Source organism: Dioscorea cayenensis, chromosome 18 (genome assembly GCF_009730915.1).
Source record: "Dioscorea cayenensis subsp. rotundata cultivar TDr96_F1 chromosome 18, TDr96_F1_v2_PseudoChromosome.rev07_lg8_w22 25.fasta, whole genome shotgun sequence".
Classification (NCBI taxonomy): domain Eukaryota; kingdom Viridiplantae; phylum Streptophyta; class Magnoliopsida; order Dioscoreales; family Dioscoreaceae; genus Dioscorea; species Dioscorea cayenensis.
Genome location: NC_052488.1, coordinates 17,970,783 through 17,991,318, shown reverse-complemented (window position 1 = coordinate 17,991,318; position 20,536 = coordinate 17,970,783). Strand labels below are relative to the sequence as shown.

Here is a 20,536-nt window from a genome sequence, read left to right as displayed (position 1 = left end):
AAAAACCCCATATATTTATTTAGTAAATTATTAATAATTAAATAAACATTAGTATAAAAACTAAATAAAATTCTAAACTTATATTAACTATATTGTATTTTTTAAAAAAATTTAAAATTTTACAAATAATTTATTGATAATTATATATTGTATTTTTTAAAAAAATTTAAAATTTTACAAATAATTTATTGATAATTATATATGTTGATGTTTTGTGTTAAGCCATATTTGTAAATAAGATTCTCAATTATTAAAAATTTTTATGGTATTTTTAGTAAATATTTTATAAATTTTATTTTAAATAATAATAATATTTTAACTTATTAATCGGGACAGGAAAATCCCTTAACCCAAAAAATCCCTCAAGGACGGGGACGGGAAAAAATTTCCCATATTCAAGTTTGGGAATGGAAGAATACTTTGGAGGTTGAGACCGGGGAATGTATCTCCCGGTGAATTCCTGCCAGTTGACGTCTCTAATCTTAATGAGCTCTTCCTTGCATTATGATCCCAGTGATCCAACTGGATTTACAAAAAACATCCTGTTCAATAGTAGTACTTAATCTCAAATGTAGGACCATGCACGCTCTGTCCTATAATTGGAAAGAAACATTTGGAACAAAAATCATATGCATGTTGCAACTCTTTAATCATCATGCCTGGAAATTCATACACGTAAAATTCACACATAAAATTTTCCAGACAGATTGCAAGTTGATTGTCATTACAATTAAGATCATTCACTATATATATATATAGTCACAAAAAAGCTCAATATAATATGCCAAGAGAAAAAAAAGCTACAAAGAAATTATTTCCTAAGATTAAAATGATGTAAAACTGCCCAAATGCAAACCTTACAATGATTAAAAGGATATATAGCCTTCTATATAGCAAAAAAAAAAACTAAAAACGACATCATAAAATGGTTCTGAACTTATGGAAAATTACTATATTCATGTTGATGGAGAAAGCTGCAAAACAGACCTGTACTGCTGAGAAGATGAACTTTTCATATTGTCCGGGCAGGACTTAGCTTCATCTTCCATCGGAAGAGGTGAAGGATTCGGCGAAACCAGTAGGTCTTGTGGGAATGCTTGTCTGAGTGACGTCAGTGCTTGAAAGGAATGAAGATGAGGCACCATCCATCAGGGAGCTACTGTCACAGGAAGCTTTCCATTTCATTATTACTTGGGGTAACGGTGTCTGAAGGTCGATGCCACAGATGTCATCGGAATCAGCTTCGGGCCTATTGGCTGGCTTCCAGATCTCAGTGAGGGATGACAGCACAGTGACCACATGACTCATGTCAGGCCTCTGATGGGGTTTGTTTGCACAACAATGGAAAGCCAACTCAGCTATTTTGAGCACGCTTGGAAATATCTCCATGCCCAGATCAATTGCTGGGTCAATGGCATTCCAGAGTTTTTCCTCGTTCGATTGCAAGTTACGGAACCAAGTCACCAAGTGCCTCTTTTCCTCCGTCTGGCTTTCGTCTAGTGCTTTCCGACCAGTGATTAACTCCATCAGTATTGCACCAAAGCTGAAAACATCAGTCTTGGTTGTGATCCTCCCAGTCACTGTCAGAACATCAGATTGTTAACTGAAAGCTCAGGGCTAAGCATGCAGACAACGTATGCACTATAAATTATGTAAAAAATGCAGATAAATGATAATCCACCAATTATTTGAGCAAATGACAAGTTATAATGAGTTGTTTTAGTCTTTTTATAATCAGATTGTTAACTGAAAGCTCAGGGCTAAGCATGCAGACAACGTATGCACTATAAATTATGTAAAAAATGCAGATAAATGATAATCCACCAATTATTTGAGCAAATGACAAGTTATAATGAGTTGTTTTAGTCTTTTTATTTGGGGAAATCTATAACAACAGCAGCAAACTCATAATTGAGGATGATTTGCAAATTTAAGAAAATGAGGGTTTAGCAAAGTTACAACAGAAAGAAACCTCCAAAAATAAGTGACAAAATGCTAAAGCACAAGCAAGGGCAGGTTGGCAGGATACATTATCGAAACATCATGATCAACAATGCCGCCTTTGTCAGATTAGCAAGCTAATCAAGATCATATAAAAAGTTATTATATGTGTTTAATTAAAGCTTTTCCGGCCATCCTGTAACCAGTGATATGCTTATGCTCTCCTAAAGCTAAGTGTTTTCTTTAAAAATAATAATCATCAAAGTGAAAAAGTAAAGATCAGAAAATGATTTAACTTACCTATTTTATTCAAAAAATTATAGACACCCATAAGCTTAGACTAGTAAAAATACTTTCCAGTTAACGGGAGAGTGGAAACAAATTGAGAAGTATCAACAAGCATGGACAATTTCATCACCAAGCATCAAATGGTCAACTAATGGTCATAAAGCAGAATCAAACTATAATCCAGGCAGAAAGCAACAGCAAATACAGAAAATAAATAACAAATTTAATAGCTAGGTTAAACTAGTAGTAAGTAAACAAATCAAGCATGACAATTAAGTTTGCCAAGAGGATCCCAGCTGTACCTCACATTGATGTTTCACATAAAAATAAGTCCAAACTTTAAGTTTTCATATTGAAATACACAGGTTCTCCACATATATTGTGCATGTTCCCTTTTCACTTTGGATGCAGAAATTGATACCTTAGGAGACCAGAAAATAAGAAACTCAAGTATGGTGCAAAAATTTACCAAGGCTCATGAATTAAGAAACTATTCCTAGAAAATACAAAGGATCCTTCGAATTCTTGAAAATTGCTCACGCCTTAAACAAATTTTAAGGACTACAATCATTAGATAACCTCAGGCAATCATTGTTTAATGTTGCCTAATAGTAACATCACATCGAACATGAGCATTTTGAACTATTATTGACCTTAAAAACCCAAAAATCTCAATAGTTGTTTGCTCTTATCAACTTATAGTCAAAAGATTTGTACTGAAACAAAAAGCAGAATCCGCAAAAAAAAGTCAGCCCTACAATCAAATGGTATTCAAAAATGCCAAAGGGCACGATAATACAGTTGGCACCTTACGCTAAAGGCTGAACTGCTTAGTAACAAGTTAGTAATTCATTACTGCCTGTCATCTTTTGTTTGCATGTAATGTTTCTCTTTATATCACTGTGCACAGGATAACTAGCTATCTGGTTATTTGAGAGTTTAACAAATACTCCACTGAAACATTGCGGTAAAATTTATCATTAGGTCTTGATGTTGTGTCAGCAGATTAACTCTATGCAACAGTCACTCATGTACATTATCCAAGAAAATGACCATAAACAAAGCATCCTATTTTGCTATATCATTAGATTTAACCACACCATGACTATCTATCATAAAAATCTACTGTTATCCCCCATAGATACAGAATCAGGAGAGAATCACAAACCAAGCACTACAACCGAAAATTCCACAAATAAGTGAAAATTGTTTCCATGGGCACAATATTTGGGTTAATGCCTCGAGAAGAACTTGCATGCCACTCTTCTCACATAACAAGAAACTCAACGAATGTATAAATCAAAGAGAAAAAAAGGAAAGCGAATCATGCGATAAAGAATTACCTGCACACTCCGGAGCAAGATAACCAAAAGTCCCAGCAAGCCTTGTTGCAACAGAAGCACATGTATCATCAGGTGCAAGCCGAACAAGTCCAAAATCTGCAACCTTCGCCCTCATATCATCCCCGAGTAGGATATTGGATGGTTTCAAATCCCTGTGGATGAAGCTTTTGTGTGCCAGGCTATGTAGATATTCCACACCACGTGCTACATCCAAAGCAATAGTCAATCTTTTCTTCCATTCCAAGGGCCTCAGCCCACTGGTGTTCCAATTGAAAAGATGCTCACTTAGTGTCCCCTTGGGCATATACTCATAGACAAGGATTTTCTCATTCCCGTCCAAACAGTACCCAAGCAGAGAAACAAGATGCCGGTGGCGGACCTTGGTGAGGACTGCAATCTCAGATTGGAACTCACTCAGACCATGTGATCCGATTACACCAGACTCCATTCGTTTCACTGCAATCTTGGTGCCATCATGAAGCTCCCCCTTATACACAGTCCCAAATCCTCCACGACCCAAGACATTCTCCTCACTGAAGTTGTTAGTCACAGTCCTCAGAACTTGAATAGAAATCACCATGTTCCCAGCCTCAACTACATGCAGATCACCTGTTCCACTGCTAGTATGGCTCATATTCCCACTCTCACTATTCAATCCCGAGTCAGCAATGGATATCTTCACCATGTCAGAACCAGAACCAGAATGTCGTGGGTGTACCACTGTTGTGCTTGGGTACTGCACTCTACCACACCTGGTTTCCCTTTTCTTAAAATAACAGAAAGCCAATACTCCAATAAGAGCAAAAGCACCTACACCGCCACACACAGAGCCAACAATGACTCCTACAGAAGAGGAGGATGAGGACTCGGCATTCCCACCCGGTGAATCTTTTTGCCGCGGAGCAGGGTTTGAACCTGCTGGTGGCGGAGGAACATCTTTCCCAATATTCACATTTCCCATGGTGTTCACAAAAACACGGCTATCAAACTTTGGGACATCGCCCCAAAGTGCATTGTTGGACACATCCAACTGACTCAGCATTGCCAGATTAGTCAATGATGAGGGAATAGTTCCAGAAATGTTGTTATTCGCAAGCAAGAGCTTCTGCAGCGAAGGCAATGAAGCAAAGTCCGGTGATATAGTCCCTTTAAGATCCAAATTCTGAAAGTTCACAACGGTGATATTCCCTGCTAAACAACTGATTCCCATCCACCCATTGCATGGGTCATTTCCTTTCCAATTCTCAGCAAACAGAACAGGGTAGCCAAAATCCTTCATAATGGACAACAAGACATTGACTCTCGCATCACATTCACCAGGCTCATCAAGGCAGAAGCTTTCCGTTTTGGGATTCACATCCACAGTAGCTACATTCTTCGTAAACACAGGCACGGGCCCTTGTAGCAAATTGTTCGTCAAAGTGATAGTAGTGAGAGATTTGAGAGAGGTGAGGGAAATGGGAACGATTCCAGTGAGCTGATTATCCCGCAGCTGAAGGTCCTGAAGGTTAACCAAGGAGGAGACATCCGGTATGGGGCCAGAGAAGGAGTTGGATTGCAACCAAAGCTGAACCACAGATGTCATGTTCTGAATAAGATCAATGGGACCGGAAAGCCTTCCAATTCCCTGCTGGCTATTGAGCCACAAGGAGCGAATGGGGGCAGAGGCGAAGCTCTCCGGGATATGGCCAGAGAGGAAGTTATACGCAAGAGAAAGATGGTTCAAGCTCGGGAAATCGGTGGCAAAGAACGTTGGCACAGAACCAGTAATATTAGCAGAGTTAGCCGAGAAGTTAACAAGCCCGGAAGCATCAGTAATCGCCGGAGGAATCGTCCAACCAGCAAACGGGTTATTGTCGATAGCCACAGAGACAAGAGAGGTCAAGCCAGAGAAGAAGTCGGCAGGGACGGAGGAGAACTGGTTGTTATGGAGAAGGAGGGCCTGAAGAGAGGAAAGGCCAGCGAGGGAGGGAATCGGACCAGAGAGATTATTCTCCATAAGCTCAAGCCGAATGAGAGCAGTGAGGTTGAGAAAGACATCGCCGGGGAGGGAGCCGGAAAGGCTACGATTACCGACCTGGATTGCAGAGACGCGGCTTCCATCGCAGCTAACATGCGGCCAGTCACAAGGGTCCAGCGTCGACGACCATCCGAGCTTTTCGGCGCCGGAGCCAAAGCTGGCCGCAAGGGTCCGCATTGCCTGTGCATCGGCCGGCGCGGCGGTGCCCGCCATCGCCGGCGAGGTAGAGAAGAGGAGAAGGATGAGGAGGAGATGGGCCATTGTTTTTCTTGGGGAAGGGATGGTGGGGCTAAGAGGGTTTCATAGTGAGTTTTGGAGGTTTTAGGGCAAAAGGAATGAAAAATTGGGGATTTTTAATGGGGAAAAGGGTTTTGGGAATGATTTTGGATTTGGGTGACAGCTAAATTTATTTTATTTTATTTAATTTTTAGATATTATAAATTGGAATGCAATCAATGTTTGTGATTTTATTTTACTTATTTAGTTATTTATAATAAATGGAAATTTAGATATTTATTAAAGGTTTTTGTATCAAGAATGTGAGTGTTGCTTTACACTTTTACTCTAGTCATTATTATCTTCAAATATTAAAATAAATAAATAAATCTTATATTATTTATATAAGTATCATTTTACTTGTATTTTTAACTGTTATTATCTTGTTATGTAGAGGAATATGGGATAACAACAAATATGATTTTTCCAGTTCCAACAGTTATTGATAATTTGATGTTTTAATAAAATCACAAATGTATATATTTATTTATTTATTTGTTCAACAGAAATCAAGGCAACCGGTTTATTATTATTTATTATTTTTAGGAACTGCTGTTAAGAAATTTGTAGTTGCTGATCTCTTACTAAAATGAAAAAAAAAAAATATATATATATATATATGATATTTCAACAGTTATTGATAATTTAAAAAATGTTATTAAAAAATGTTAAAAAAATGTTTATATCAGATGTGAATTGGTAGTTGTGTTTTTCTTTAAAAAACTTATTATAATTCTAATTATTTTTAAAATATCAAATATATATTTGAAAAATTAAAAAATCAGTTATATTTATTGAATTGTTATAGAACAAAATTGGATTTCAAATAGTTATGAGAAACCAAACTCTAACCATCGGAATAAAAAATGGAACAGTTACTGTAAAAAAAATAAAAGAATTATATAAACATTATAAATTTATATGAGTAAATAATTATTTATAATTTCCAGGTTCATATTATAAATATCAAAATTAGGAATTATTTTAAAAAAAATCAAATATTAAACTATAATAATATTAACAAACTCATACCATCTTATTTCCCTCACCAAAATTTGTTAAGATTTTTATTATGTTATATTAAATATCATTAAAAATATATTCCATCATTCAAGCCCCAAGGATAGGCCCGTATGTTGCGGAGAAAAACCACAAATTTAAAAAATCTCAAATAATAAGTACATTAAAAATAAAATTTTATTTTTAAATATCGTTTTTTTGGAGATGAATTAGTAGAAATCCTGGTTTATATATGATTATAATAATATATATGTATATAATTAAGCAAAGATTGTAAAAGTAAAAGTTAAATAAAATTGGTTTAGTCAACAAAATAATTTATTTACCATTTTCTTTCTTCTTTTTGGTCCCTGCATTGGTTTTGGAATTTTGAATCTTTTTATTTTTAAACTTAAGTAAAACAAGATGATAAAAATTCTGTCATTACATAAAATATATTTAAATTAAAATATCATGAAAAAGTGAAAAAAATAAAAAATAAAAGTTTAATGACGAAAATAAAATCTAGATTTTTTACTTTTCTTTCTTCTGTTGGAGTCCTCAAAATTTTTGGTATTTTGAGTTTCTTCTTTAAGTTGTATAAATTAAGTTCGCTTAGCTAATAACAGTTATTTTTCCTATTTAATTTAACTAATGTGGCATTTTTTATTAAAATATTATTAAAATTTTAAAACATTATTATTATTATTATTAGGGAAAATTATTGTTCACCCCTCGTAATTTTCAAAACTTCCCAAAAACCCCCTGCTACTTTTACACACCCCGGACAACCCTTCCGTTAGTGTTTAACTTCCCTTTTGCCCCCTACCGTTCACTTCAAATGGGTCCATGTTGTGAAATCCCATTTTTGGCCTTGAAAATGGTGGGAAAGGAAAGCGCCAAATCACATCAACAGAAAATAAATCGGTTTCTCCAACAGAAAATGAAGTTGATTTCCATCGGATTGGTCAAGTGCACTTCATCTTCAAATGAGTTGTAGTCGATTTTATTGTCGAGGCAGAGCATGTGCCATTGTCGTCTCCGTTTGAAAACGAGTTCATTTCGTTGTAAAGTTCTTCTCGTTTATGGTTATCTATTTGTATATTTTAAATAATATTTAACTATTTGCTATTATCCGTTTAAATATATTACCAATATGTTTAATAATTGTCATCTCCGTTTAATATTTGTCATCTCCGTTTAACTTTATCTTTACATGTATAACTATTCATATTAACGTGTAAATTCTCAAAGTCTCTGCGTAAAACGGTGATCTTTTTCGTTTGATCTGAATTGTTGGCAGGTGGCAGGTGGCAGGTGGCAAGGTTATGGTATCCCGTGCATAAGAATTAATGACGGCATTAATTCTTATGCATGGTAACATAAATATCCGAACACCCGTTTGTTGTCATCAGTCAATGTCGGTCCACTCGTACGCTTTAACTTTTTTTCTCGGATATGAAGAGTCACCGCTTGTGGACTTCACACTATAAATAACTGTGAAGAACCCTTCCCATGGACAACCACTCCCTCGTCATCCTCATCATCCTCCCTCATCCTCCTCCTCTTCCTCCTCGTCATCCGCTTCCGCATGTATGATATTCGCTGGAGTCAGACGAAAGTTCGAAGATGAACTCTATCTGAAAAGGATGTTTCGTGATCCTCCTTTCTTATCTTGAGAATCATCGACCGTAATCACGCAACAAGTTAAACTATCTTTTTCGCCCTGAGTCGAAATACTCGCATAATCGCTCGAATCGCAGAGGATTCTCCAGTGATGGATGACGGGCAAAGCAATTAGCTGAGCATTTCGACTTGGGTAAGAAAAGAAAGTTTTCACGATGTGCGTGATCATGGAGGATTCTCAGAGGAGGGAGATCGGGGAAACATCCTTTAAGACGGAGTTGATATTTATCACTGAAACTTTTTGTTACCGCTTAAGAACATTACGTCGATAGTACAACTATTACGCTCGTGTTTAACTATCGGGATCTTCGCTAAGTCCCGACCATGACACATTGATTAATAGTCGCTTTTCATGAATGTGTTTGTTTAACCTTTTTTTAATGTTGTATGCGTTGTGCAGGGTTCAAGTTGATGCGATGTTACTGCAACCGCGTGAGCATTCGAATGTACTGGACACTTGTTTCGTTCTACGAGGGTCGAGTTAGTGAGTGTCCAAAAGTCCGAGAGGACGTTGTAAATGTTGTAAATGTTTTATAAATAAAACGAAACAAGCTTATTTGGATGTGAACTTCTGAAATTTAAACAGAGACCTAGTAAAAACAATGTGGAAAACAAAAGAACGTCATTGTAAACAAAAGAAAAAGTTAAACAATACTCAAGTTACTCTTTAAACAATAACAACGGTGTTTAAGAAAATACGTAAAGATGTTTAAACAGTGACCCAGGAGGTACCCATCTTCAACGCGATGTCAGTGAAGTCATTCAATTTAAACAATAACATATATTTTAAACAGTTAAATCACTATATTTAAACGGTTTACGTATTATTTACATGATATAGACTTTATTTAAACCGGTAATCGTTATGTTAAACACTATATGTATATGTTTAAACATAAAAAGCTTGACGTTTAAACAGATACTCATGTCGAGCGATGAAAATATGTCTTCATCGCGACAGTGACATATATTTCCCTTTTTGCCCTTGGGATGGAGGGAAAAATACCGCCCAATCACATCACGTCTAGTCTAACCTCTATGCACTTTTTTGTCTTCATCGCGACAGTGATATATATATATGCACTTTTTTTGTTTGCCTATCTGACTGTTGTTTATTATTTACATCTTTTTCTTCTTCTTCTTCTTCTTCGGCTTATTTTTGTTCTTCATTTCATTTGGTTTGTACGATTTGGTTTTCGGCCGATATATTATGGAGAGTTTTTGTGGTATTGCTAGATTCAACGGGGAGGGAAGAGTGCTAATGTTCACGGCTCAGACTTCTTGGGGTCTCGAAGTTTCTCTTGTCAGGGTTAAGTTCATCACACCAGATGGATATAAAACGGTTTGTCCAATAGAAAACGATGTTGACTTCCAGCGGATGTGTCACGTGCACTCCATCTTCAAATGTGCTGTAGTTGATCTTGTCGTCGAGACAGAAGATGTGCCATTGCCGAATCCTAATGAAAACGAGTTTTACTCGTTGTAAGTTCCTTCTCTTTTAATTGTTCCGAGTTGTGCGGGGTCATTAGTGTTTAAATATGTCCGTCATCTGGGTTAACGCTCTTGTACTAGTCGCTTTACGTTATTAGTTAACCGCTTAAGTATTTAATTTAACGCTTTAAATATTGTCATTATCACTTAAATATTATATTCTCCGCTTAACATATTGATCTTTTCATTTGATCGAAGTGTTGGCGGGAATTGATTCTCGCGAGTGCTCCGCTCATCCCCATGGTGACCTTGACGGTGTGGGATGTCTTCCTTCCTCGCCGATCATTCGAAGTCTGTCGTTGGATATTTGACAACATTTTGACGGTGTCGAACATTTCAGGGATGTACTTCGAAATCATGCAATCAAACGGAATTTTGACTTCAAATTCATAAAGAACGAAAAACATCGGGTGACTGTGGAATGCGCTGCCGATGGTTGTCGTTAGGCGCCTTCACGCATCAAAAAGAGTATAACAAAAAAATACTTTCGGGAATCAAGACAATCAACCCGTCACACATTTGCGGTGGTGGCATAGGTTCGGCGTCACATCCGAAAGCGTCCAAAAAATGGGTTAGCGCACGAGTGATTCAGAAGCTCAAGGACCGTCCCTTGATGCAAGGCCATTGACATTCGGGAAGGACATGTTATGGGAACATGGTGTCCACATACCATACAAGCGAGCTTGGTTGGGAAAAAAGAGCATGCCCGGGTGGTCCTCGACTGCAGGGTGACATCTCCAGCTATGATCGCTTTGCTTTGGTATGTGGATAAGGTGGGTCGAGACAACTCCGGCAGCGCTGCGATCGTGGAAAGAGACGGTGATCGCTTTTAAACGTGCATTCTTTTCTTTCAGCAGGTATTGTGGGATTCAAGAGCGCTTGCGCAGTCATTGCTTCTCGATGGTACCCACATCCTTGGAAAATATCGGGTACACTACTGGGTGCCACAGGGAAAGATGGAAACAATGGTTTTTTCCACGTTGCCTTTGGTTCATATCTAAGTTAGGCGATGCTTTATACGAGGATGGAGATTATCATGAGATAATTACCTTCGTGTCGGACAGGTTCAAGGGCCTTGTGAGCGCAATTGCGAGAGTCTTCCCTTCTTCGCCACATGCATACCGCCTTCGACATTTGGAGGCCAATTTTATGAAAAGCCAATGTCGGACTTGGGAAGGCATTGAGGGAGGAGTCTCGGTCTATATGCTTCCGCGATTGCGTGGGCATCCACGGCTAAAGATTTCGACGATACCGTGAATGAACTCGCAGCCACATCACCCAAGCTCATCACCGGGTTGATTAATAAATCGGATATGGCACATTGGTCGAATTATCTGCTCGTGAGGTGATCGCTGGGGTGAGATGTATTCAAACGTCGCGGAGTCGCTCAATGCTTGGATCAAGGAAGCTCGTCATTTACCGTCGACGTAAAAAATGGTCGACTCCATAAGGTCTGCGAATGTTGGTTTACACTTAACATTTAGTGTTACCCTTTAAACATTCTCAATCTTTGTTTAATTAAACTTCTCTGACTTTAAATATTAATCCTTTTCGCTTTAAATATTTACAATAATGTTTAAAACATGTTTACGAATTATTTAACCATCATCGCCTTTGTTTAACCTTATTTGCCGAGTTCAAGTTGATGCGCATGTTATGTAACCGGCGTGAGCAAGCAAACAAATGGGAGACCTACTTATGCCTAGACATACATTCGAAGGTAGAGATCATTGATGAGGACAGCCAAAATCTTCGTGTTGGTCGTTGTGTCGATGATCGTTACGAAGTGATCGACCAAGTGCAGAGAACTCTCGAGATCTCGCCATCGAACTTGTTCATGTCGAAGGTGGCAAGTTTATGGTATCCCTTGCAAACACGCTATACTCGCAATAATACGAGCATGACACCAACGTACATCGATTTATTAGCGGGTACTTCACCATCGACAATTACAAACCGGGCGTACAAGGAAGTCAGATTCGCCATACCCGACGATGACGAGCCTTCGGACGGAAATCGTGAGCTTCGCTTATGCACCGCTCGGACGAGAAGGCACTGGGCGGCCTAGACGAAAGAGGATCGAGTCGCAAGCGTTTGATGTCCGCGAGTTACATTGCAGCCGCTGCCATGGATCCGGTCACAATCGTAGATCTTGCAATGAAACTGTCGCCGACTAGGCATTGTAAATAAGCCGACGACGACATGGAAACATTGTGTATTGATGGGCAACTTTCCATATTTAAACTCTTACTCTTTACAATGAATGCATTTATTTAAACAGAGACAGTGTTATTTTAAACGGATACACTGTAATTTGAAATATTTCAACTGATGTTTAAACGATATATGGTATATTTAAACAATGAAACGGAAATGTACACAATTACAACGTAAATTAAACAATGAAATGAAACTTAATGGAATTTAACCTGCCTTACAATTGAAAACAAACAAAATTTACATTGAGATATACAAGTCATGTTCTTCCGAAACGAAAACAATGAATTGAATGTCCAGGTTTACATTCGAAAACAAAATTGACATTGAGATATATACAGACACTTCTTCGGTCACAAATCTTAACTTGCTTGTGACGACCCCCCTTTCTCATGGACGCCGGCTGCCCTCCCCTCCTTAAGTATGCGGGTAACATATCTTAATCTGAGGTAAGAAACGTCTGTCTGCGGTAGCCGTAACTTCTCACCCCAAAGTAATTGCTCGATAAACCGCATGACGTAGACGGCGCAATTGACGCTTCCTTGTTTCTGGCGTGGGGTTTCCATGTCGTGCACGAGTGGGTACTTTGCCGTCGCCGACTCGCCGAACTCCATATCGATACAATTGTCGAATAGATTCCGCTGTCGAGATATGCAAGTTGAGATTAGAATACCGATTAAATACCAAACACTATTAATAGGACATAATTAAAGAACTTACCATGTCCAACACGTCTTTATCGTACCCCGGACATGAAGAATAATGCCTGTATTCTTGTTTATCATTGTCGAGGACTGACGTACATGGAAGTGGTCATTCATGATTATCGGGAGGATGACAATTTGAACTTCGCGAGGTGTCTGCAGACAAAGATCCCCGACCATAGCCATAATTATTTCATGTGCGTCGTCCCCGCTTTGACATAAGCAAGCAAGCGATGTCCGGTGATGGAGGCGCTTCTTGTAAGGATATGGCTCTTTCGCTCAGCGACTTTTTGTATTATGCATACGAAAGCTGCCCATCACATCATCTGTGACCATCTCCTTCCCCTCAAACAGCGTGTACAATTTGTACCGTGTGGTGCTGACAGCGTCATTCTTCCACACGACAGTGCTGAGGTTAAACGATAACAGATATAATAAGACCATATTGTAAATGTTTAAATGATATTATCAATTGTTAAATGATATTATATATAATTAAACGTTAAGTAGACAAATTAAATGATAACATAAAGACATTAAACACTATTAGAAAATCGTTAAACACTATAATAAAAACTTTAAACACTATCATAAAAACTTTAGACTTACCCGTCCATAGAGCAGTTGAGGAAGATCCTCATCAACTCCTGCTCATATTTGTTAAGACGAGACACCAACCCATTTTTTTGGGAATAAAAGCTTTTCGAACCGTCTGGTCCCATTGTTGATTGGCCTTGATCATCTCTCTCGTTGCTCGGTCGGGGTCTTCATGGGGCACTGCCGTTGCACCTTCACGGTGTTCAGTACCAGCAGCATCTTCCTTCGATGCGAGGACGACGGCGACAACATCAACTGCAGACACATCTTTACATGGTTGTTCTTGTTGTGGGATTGTGCCTGGCTTCGATGCGGGGACGACGGCGACAACATCAACCGCAGACACATCCTTACATGGTTGTGAACGTCCTTCCAGTGCCTCAACACGAGCGATAAGCCGATGAAACTCGGTCATCAATATCTGGCACGCCTGCATAAGAGTTGCGGTGACATCTTTGCCTAATGTCGCCGGTTGGCGCTCACGGTCGGAGGGGTCGCCATGGTCGGGAGGCCGCCACAATCGGGGGACTCATCGTTGTCGTGGTAGGGGGTTGTTGCAATCTGCGGGGTGGGGGAGGGCTTCTCCGGCGTCGAGGATAGCGTGCGCGTGGTGGGCTGGAAGTAAGAGAACTGCGTCGAGCGCGCATGCGATGAGGCTGCCCTCTCATCCTGCCTTCGAGCAAGTGGTTCCAGAGCAATAGCATCCATCCGTCGGTTGGCCCAAATAAATATTTCTTCTTCAGCATTCGCCGGAACCAGCTCAGGAAACTAACATATGTAAACCAAACAATTTCAGCAAAATCATTCATTTTAAACTATAAAAACTATATTTAAACAGAGTGGTTATATATTTAAATGTTATAGAATATTTAAACAGAGAACAAAATATTTAAACCAGTATGAATAAGTTTTAAACGGTAAATACTAAAGTTAAACACTAAATAATATGTTTAAACATTAAAGAGTTATGTTAAACATTGTCCATGATTTATTACCTCTTTCTCATCGAGCGATGACAAGCTGGTTTCTACCGTAGCACAGCATCCTTGGGATCTTGCCAAAGCGGACTTTCTTCCCCGTTCCGGTCAGCTCGTAAAACCAGACGTTGAGCGCGGCCGAGCAACCCTTAATGTACCCTGTGTTGGTCTTCTTCCCGGCGCATCTATCTTGCACTCGGGCGGCTGCTTGTGGAATATCCTCCATAAGCCACTTGTGCGTCGCCTGCGCCCATGCGTATCACCCCATGGCTGGTAGATCATCGACATAATCAACGATCCGATTCGGGAACCGAGCATGATGTATTTGGGAAGAGGATCTGTATCCATGAGGTACACCATCGTGAGTTTGACAAAATTATCTTCTTCTCCACTCGTCGAACAAGTTGCACTGGAATGCTCTTGATGGAGTCTCTCGTGCTCTCGTAGGGTTTTTGATAGATACCGCCCTTCGACCGACCGGTTTTCTTCTTCTGAAAGACGACTGCGTCGCCATCGCAACGCAAACCAAGAACGAGGGCCACATCTTGAGGTCTGAAACTCATGAGGCTTTCCCCGATCCTGAATTTATTGGTGCGACCATCGTACCTTTGCAAAAGAGAATCAAGAAGGGCCCTCTCTTGGTATATAGCTTCCACTCGATGAGCAGCTGCAAACGGTGTCCTTCGAATAATCTCCCAGTGTCGAGGGGTCATGTTATCTTTCAATTTAGCTAAGGTCTCCACAACCGGTGTCAAATAACATCGCCCATTAACTAGGTTGACCGCCATAATCACAAGCCTGCGACAATAACAACATATTCAACATGCAGTATTGACAAAAGTTTAAGCGAAAATATAAGGTTTTAAACGGTAAACTCTCAGTTATTAAATAGAGATATCAAATGTTAAACAGAGACCCATTTTGTTAAACAGAGACGAGAATACTTAAACCGAGACAACAAATTTTAAACTATAACATCTCATTTCTTAAACGTCAACCTCATTTGTAAAACTGCAACCATATCAAACGAAAGGGGAAATGTACATTATAAATATTACACAAATCATAACAATCGAAAAAAACTATTTCGATAGTGTATACATACTGAAAAATGCAAAAACAAAACAAAAACCCTAGCCGAGAAATCTCCCTGCAAACTAACAAAACCCCAGTCGAGAAATCCCCTCGAGACTTCAATATCTTCCAACAAAAAGCAGGAGCACAAAACAAAACCGAAAAAAATCTTTCTTTATAGTAAGCAGTTAACATAAAACCATAGTCAATACCTTAGATTGCAAAGCGATGAAATGCCAACTAGTTGCGGGGGACTTCTCCTTCGAGATACCGGGTGGAAAGGGAAAAAGTCGATGAAATGCCAATTACTGGAGGCTTCGCCGGTAGAGACAACTTCGGAGACAGCTTGAAATGGAAAAGCTGAAGACGCGAGTTGAGAAAAAAAGCAAGTAAAGCGGCTCCAATAAATTCGTCTCTTGGGGTTACCCTACGAAAACCCACCCCACTTCCTCTCAAACCGCCGAGATGGCTGCAGCCACGACTCCCCATGCAAGGGCATTTTCGTCCATAAAATTTGAAACTCACTCCGTTCACATCCATTACAGGCTTTGGGGGTTTGAAAAACATAGTGTTTAAAATGAGGGGGTTTTTAGGGATTGCAAAACTAACGGGGTGTTTTTGGCAATTTTACAAACTTAGAGGGTTTTTTTGGCAATTTCCACTTAATTATTATTATTATTATTATTTTATTTTTGGCTCTTTTCTATCAAGTCTAGCACCACCACCGAGCCTAATACTAGATCCAAACCTATGGGAAGTGAGGGGAAGTCAAGAAGTGAGGGAAGTGTCACTTCTCTGAAGTGGGGGGAAGTGATATCACTTCTAGGATTTTTATGTTCATTTGTCAGAAAGTGAGAATAGAACCGAAGGATTTAGGTGTTGGATGAAATTCTATGAGTTCAAAAAAAAAACTTTAGAAATGAAAAGAAGTTAGTTTTTATAAATTGACTCACTTCTCCCCACTTCAGTAAAAAAAAATACTGAAGTGGGTTTAGTTCAAAATCCACTTCAGTCAGAAGTGGGGGAAGTGCCACTTCCCCCATTTCAGTACAAATAAACACCAGACGTGGGGGGAAGTCAGACCACTTCTCCCCCACTTTCCCTGAAATGAACGCTCCTAAGCTCTTCCACCAAATCCAGCTCCATCACCAAGCCCTCTCCTCCACCGCGAACTCTATGCCCCCTTTCATGGCAAAACCATGTCTTTTGCTCATCAAAGGCAATATTATTCTTATTATTATTTTTTTTTTTAAAGGCCAACAAACATCTATCTTTATAGTATGAGTTGCGACATCACTCATCCGTGAGTTAATTTTTTAACAAGGATTTAAACTCTCACCATTCCACATGACGAGAGACTTTATTTTTAATTAACCACTTGAATTAAGTGGCTTTGGCTCTTATTGTTTTAATTGATTAAATATTTTTTTATTTATTTTATTTTTTAACTGTTTACTAACATTTTAATCCAAAATGTCATGTTAATTAAATTAGACAACAGAATTGTGACTCGTAATATTTTGGATTTGTTTAATCTAGTTTTAAAAGTGAAAGAACTCAAAATATCAAATGTGACTAATTGGACATGAAAGAACAGAAAAAAAAAATAGATAAACTATTTTGATGATTAAATTATTTTTTTAATTACTTAATAATATTTTAATAAAAATATATGTCACTTCATATGAGTTAGACGGTAAAATTGATTTATGTTATGTTTTAAACTCATTTTACCTAGTTTCAATAGCTGAGGACTTATAATACGAAAAGCAGTGTTGGAAAACAAAAAAAATATAAAAACTATTTTGTTAATTAAATTATTTGATAAAATTTTTTAAAAAAAATATGTTACGGCAGCTAAATTTGAAGGCATAATTGAACAAAAAAGTAGAGAGACTCACAATATTAAAAGGCAAATATAGGGGAAAATAAAGTAAATAGATTATTATTACTGGAAATGAACAAAAAATACCTCCAAAGTTCAGGTATTCATAGAAACACCCTTCTAGTTTGAATATTCATAGTTCATCCCTCCTTTTCCGTACATATGATTATTTGGTCCTTCCGGTTGCTAACACCGTGATTTTTGAGGAGAAAAGACTGAAATGCCCCGCCAGTTACATCAATGCTGCGTTCTCTATCCACATTGGGAAGTGGCGGGTTAGGCGGCCACAAATCCCGAGAAAGGAGTATTGGTTCTTGTGCGTGCCTTCTCTCAGTTGCCCCTTCAACACATTCTGAGACTTGCCCTTCAGATGCTAAGACTTACACACATTGAAGCAAATTTAAAATTGGTGAGAGCTTGTTGACGTTTAGGCCAGAAGAGGGGACGCAGTGGTTTTCAAAAAGAGAAAGCCACATTCAGATTTTGAAGAAAAATATTTCTCGAAAAGCTATGAAAGACATAGGGAAGCTATAAAAAAACTCTTACCACACTAGTCCGGAAGAGGGGAGAAGAAGAAAACTTTGTGAAGATATTGTTGGTATTCATCATGGGGACCATGCTGTTCCCGAACTCATCATGTTCTGTTCCCAATTGGCTTGTAGACTATGTAGACGATCTTCCCGCAATGCGGCGCTATGCATGGGCGCAAGCCACACATAAGTGGCTTATGGATGACGTCCCGCAAACGACCGCCAGAGTTCAAGCAAGATGCTCCGGTGAGAAGACAAACACTGGCTACTTGCGAGGATGTGCTGTCACTTTAAATATTTGGTTCTACGAACTAACTGGCAACGACAAGAAGGTGCGATTTGGTAAGACTCCCCGGATCTTGTGTTACGGGGTGAACAATTTCAAGAAGCAAACATCCATCGGTTCATTGCTATCATCAGTCGAGGGGAAAGAGGTATTTAGTTTACACTTAACTTATTTAGTGCCCGCTTAATAATATTCGTTTCTGGTTTAAATTTTTATTTTACACTTAAAATATTTAGTTTTCGCTTAATTTTCCTTTTTTTCACTTGCAAAAAAAAAAAATGTTTTCCGTTAACTTTTAGGTTTTACACTTAAAAGTTATACTTTTTCGCTTAAATATTTAGTGTTTACGGTTAAAATATGTAGTTTAGACTTAATATTTTAAGGTTCCGCTTAATAATTAATTTTTTATTGTTGTTTTAAGTTCTTCGTTTGAGTATCATTGCTTACCTTGACTGTATGTCATTTCCACATTACAGTTTTCCGCCCTCGCCCCGGCTAACGCCGAAGAAGAAGCTTTCGTTAGGACAAGCCACCGTGGAGAACAAGTGGTCAGCACAATACGTCTTGGCGCAAAATCTGCGGAGAAATCCACATGGAAACGTGGACGGTCTCCCTCACCACCAAGGAGCACACCACGTCGGGAGGACATCCACACTGACCCACCAACTCATCATGAAGTACCGAACGTGGAGGACATCCACACTGACTCCCCAAATCCAAAACTGTCTCCGTCGACAGGTGCGAAACCATCAACTGACACTACTGATGAAGCGTCAGTTGTCATCCCTAAACCAATACCGGAGACGGCATCAATTGATGAACAGGCAGTGGTACCGACCGAACAAGTTACTCAGACTTTTAGGGTACCACGGAACAAACGTCTTGCCGGATTTATGAGATTAAATAAAGTCGAACAACTGACAATCAGCCACTTTCTAAATTGTCCGATGGACATGTAAGCATCATGTTTTTTACTTTTACTGTCATCACTCAAGTTTTAATGTTTACACTTAATTTTAATGCTTTATGCTTACGTTATTGTTATTCCAATTAAACTTACCTTTTTCCGCATAAGTATTAATGTTTCCTCTTAACTTTAAAACTTTTCAGTTAAACTTATATGTTTTCGCATAAGTTTTAATGTTTGCACTTAAGTTTCAATATTTTCCACTTAACTATAAATGTTTCCACTTAAGTTAAAAAATTTCCGCTTAATTTACAATGTTACACTCAATTTTGTGTGCTTTGATCCGGTAGGACTTATGTCTGGAAGAATGATGTGTCATACACCACTCGGGCGCGTGTCTACTCTCTACTGGAAGGGAAGGAAATGGTCGCTGATGATGTCATGGACGTATATGTATTGATAATCATGGAACAGATGAATAGTGAACCGTACCCTTACAATGTACGCGCAACAATCACCCGACCACTTGCTCTTTTGATGGCCTCATCAAAGCACACAGGAGAAGAGTCATTGCTCATGATGGCGGATGCTGTACGCCGGTTTGCAGATGTCGACGTCATCTTGATGCCTATTATACTTCATGGTCACTTCCATCTCCTCGTACTCGATAAAGTGAAGAAGGAATATATATTCATTATTCCTCGTCTGTCAGTCTGAAATATGATCAAGATGCCATCCACATGGTAAACAATGTTTCATTCGTTTAAACTGTTTCTATTTTCGTCACCGTTTGGCTTGACCGATGCATGTTTTGTTGACAGCGGGAACTATTCGATAGATGTTTAACAATTGAATTTGGTGATAACGCAACCGAAGCTTACCCTCTTAGACACAAACGGAATTGCCCGCGGCAAAAGCCGGATACAGTCGATTGTCCAGTCTATGTCATGCGCTTCATAAAGCAAATACTTTTACGCGATCAAACAACTTTAAACAAAAACTTTTACGCGAAATCAAAGAATTTGAAGCGAGATTGTAAAGGTTTAAGCAAACTCGGATAAGTTTAAGCGAAATAGTATAATCTTAAGCGGATGAAGAAAATAGTTTAAGCGATATCGGATAATATTAAGCGAAAACATAAATTATTAAGCGTAAACAGGGAAAGTAAGCGGATATATATATATATATAATGTTAAAAAAAAAAGAAGGTTTTGTTGAATTAAAAATTAAAAACAATAATAAAAAAATTAAAATAATGGTTGGATATGAGGGGGATCAAACCCCATAACTCTCGCATGTAAAGCGCGCGCTTCCA

At 38.6% G+C, this 20,536-nt stretch overlaps 1 protein-coding gene across 1 annotated transcript; it reads right to left on the bottom strand.

Annotated features, from left to right (window-relative positions):
• Positions 1–700: 700 nt before the first annotated feature.
• On the bottom strand, positions 701–5,937 carry LOC120282192 (receptor protein kinase TMK1-like). Its single transcript, XM_039288949.1, has 2 exons — positions 3,573–5,937; positions 701–1,580 (listed from the first exon to the last, which is right to left on the bottom strand). The coding sequence occupies exons 1-2, from the start codon at positions 5,851–5,853 to the stop codon at positions 1,039–1,041; spliced, it is 2,823 nt and encodes a 940-aa protein (XP_039144883.1). The 5' UTR covers positions 5,854–5,937; the 3' UTR covers positions 701–1,038.
• Between the last annotated feature and the right edge of the window lie 14,599 nt (positions 5,938–20,536).

Excerpts from the sequence above, each read along its gene's own strand:
- LOC120282192 (XM_039288949.1), bottom strand. The coding sequence starts at position 5,853 with ATGGCCCATCTCCTCCTCATCCTTCTCCTCTTCTCTACCTCGCCGGCG. Across the intron at positions 1,581-3,572 it reads TCTTGCTCCGGAGTGTGCAG|TGACTGGGAGGATCACAACC; the intron begins GTAATTCTTTAT and ends ATGTTCTGACAG.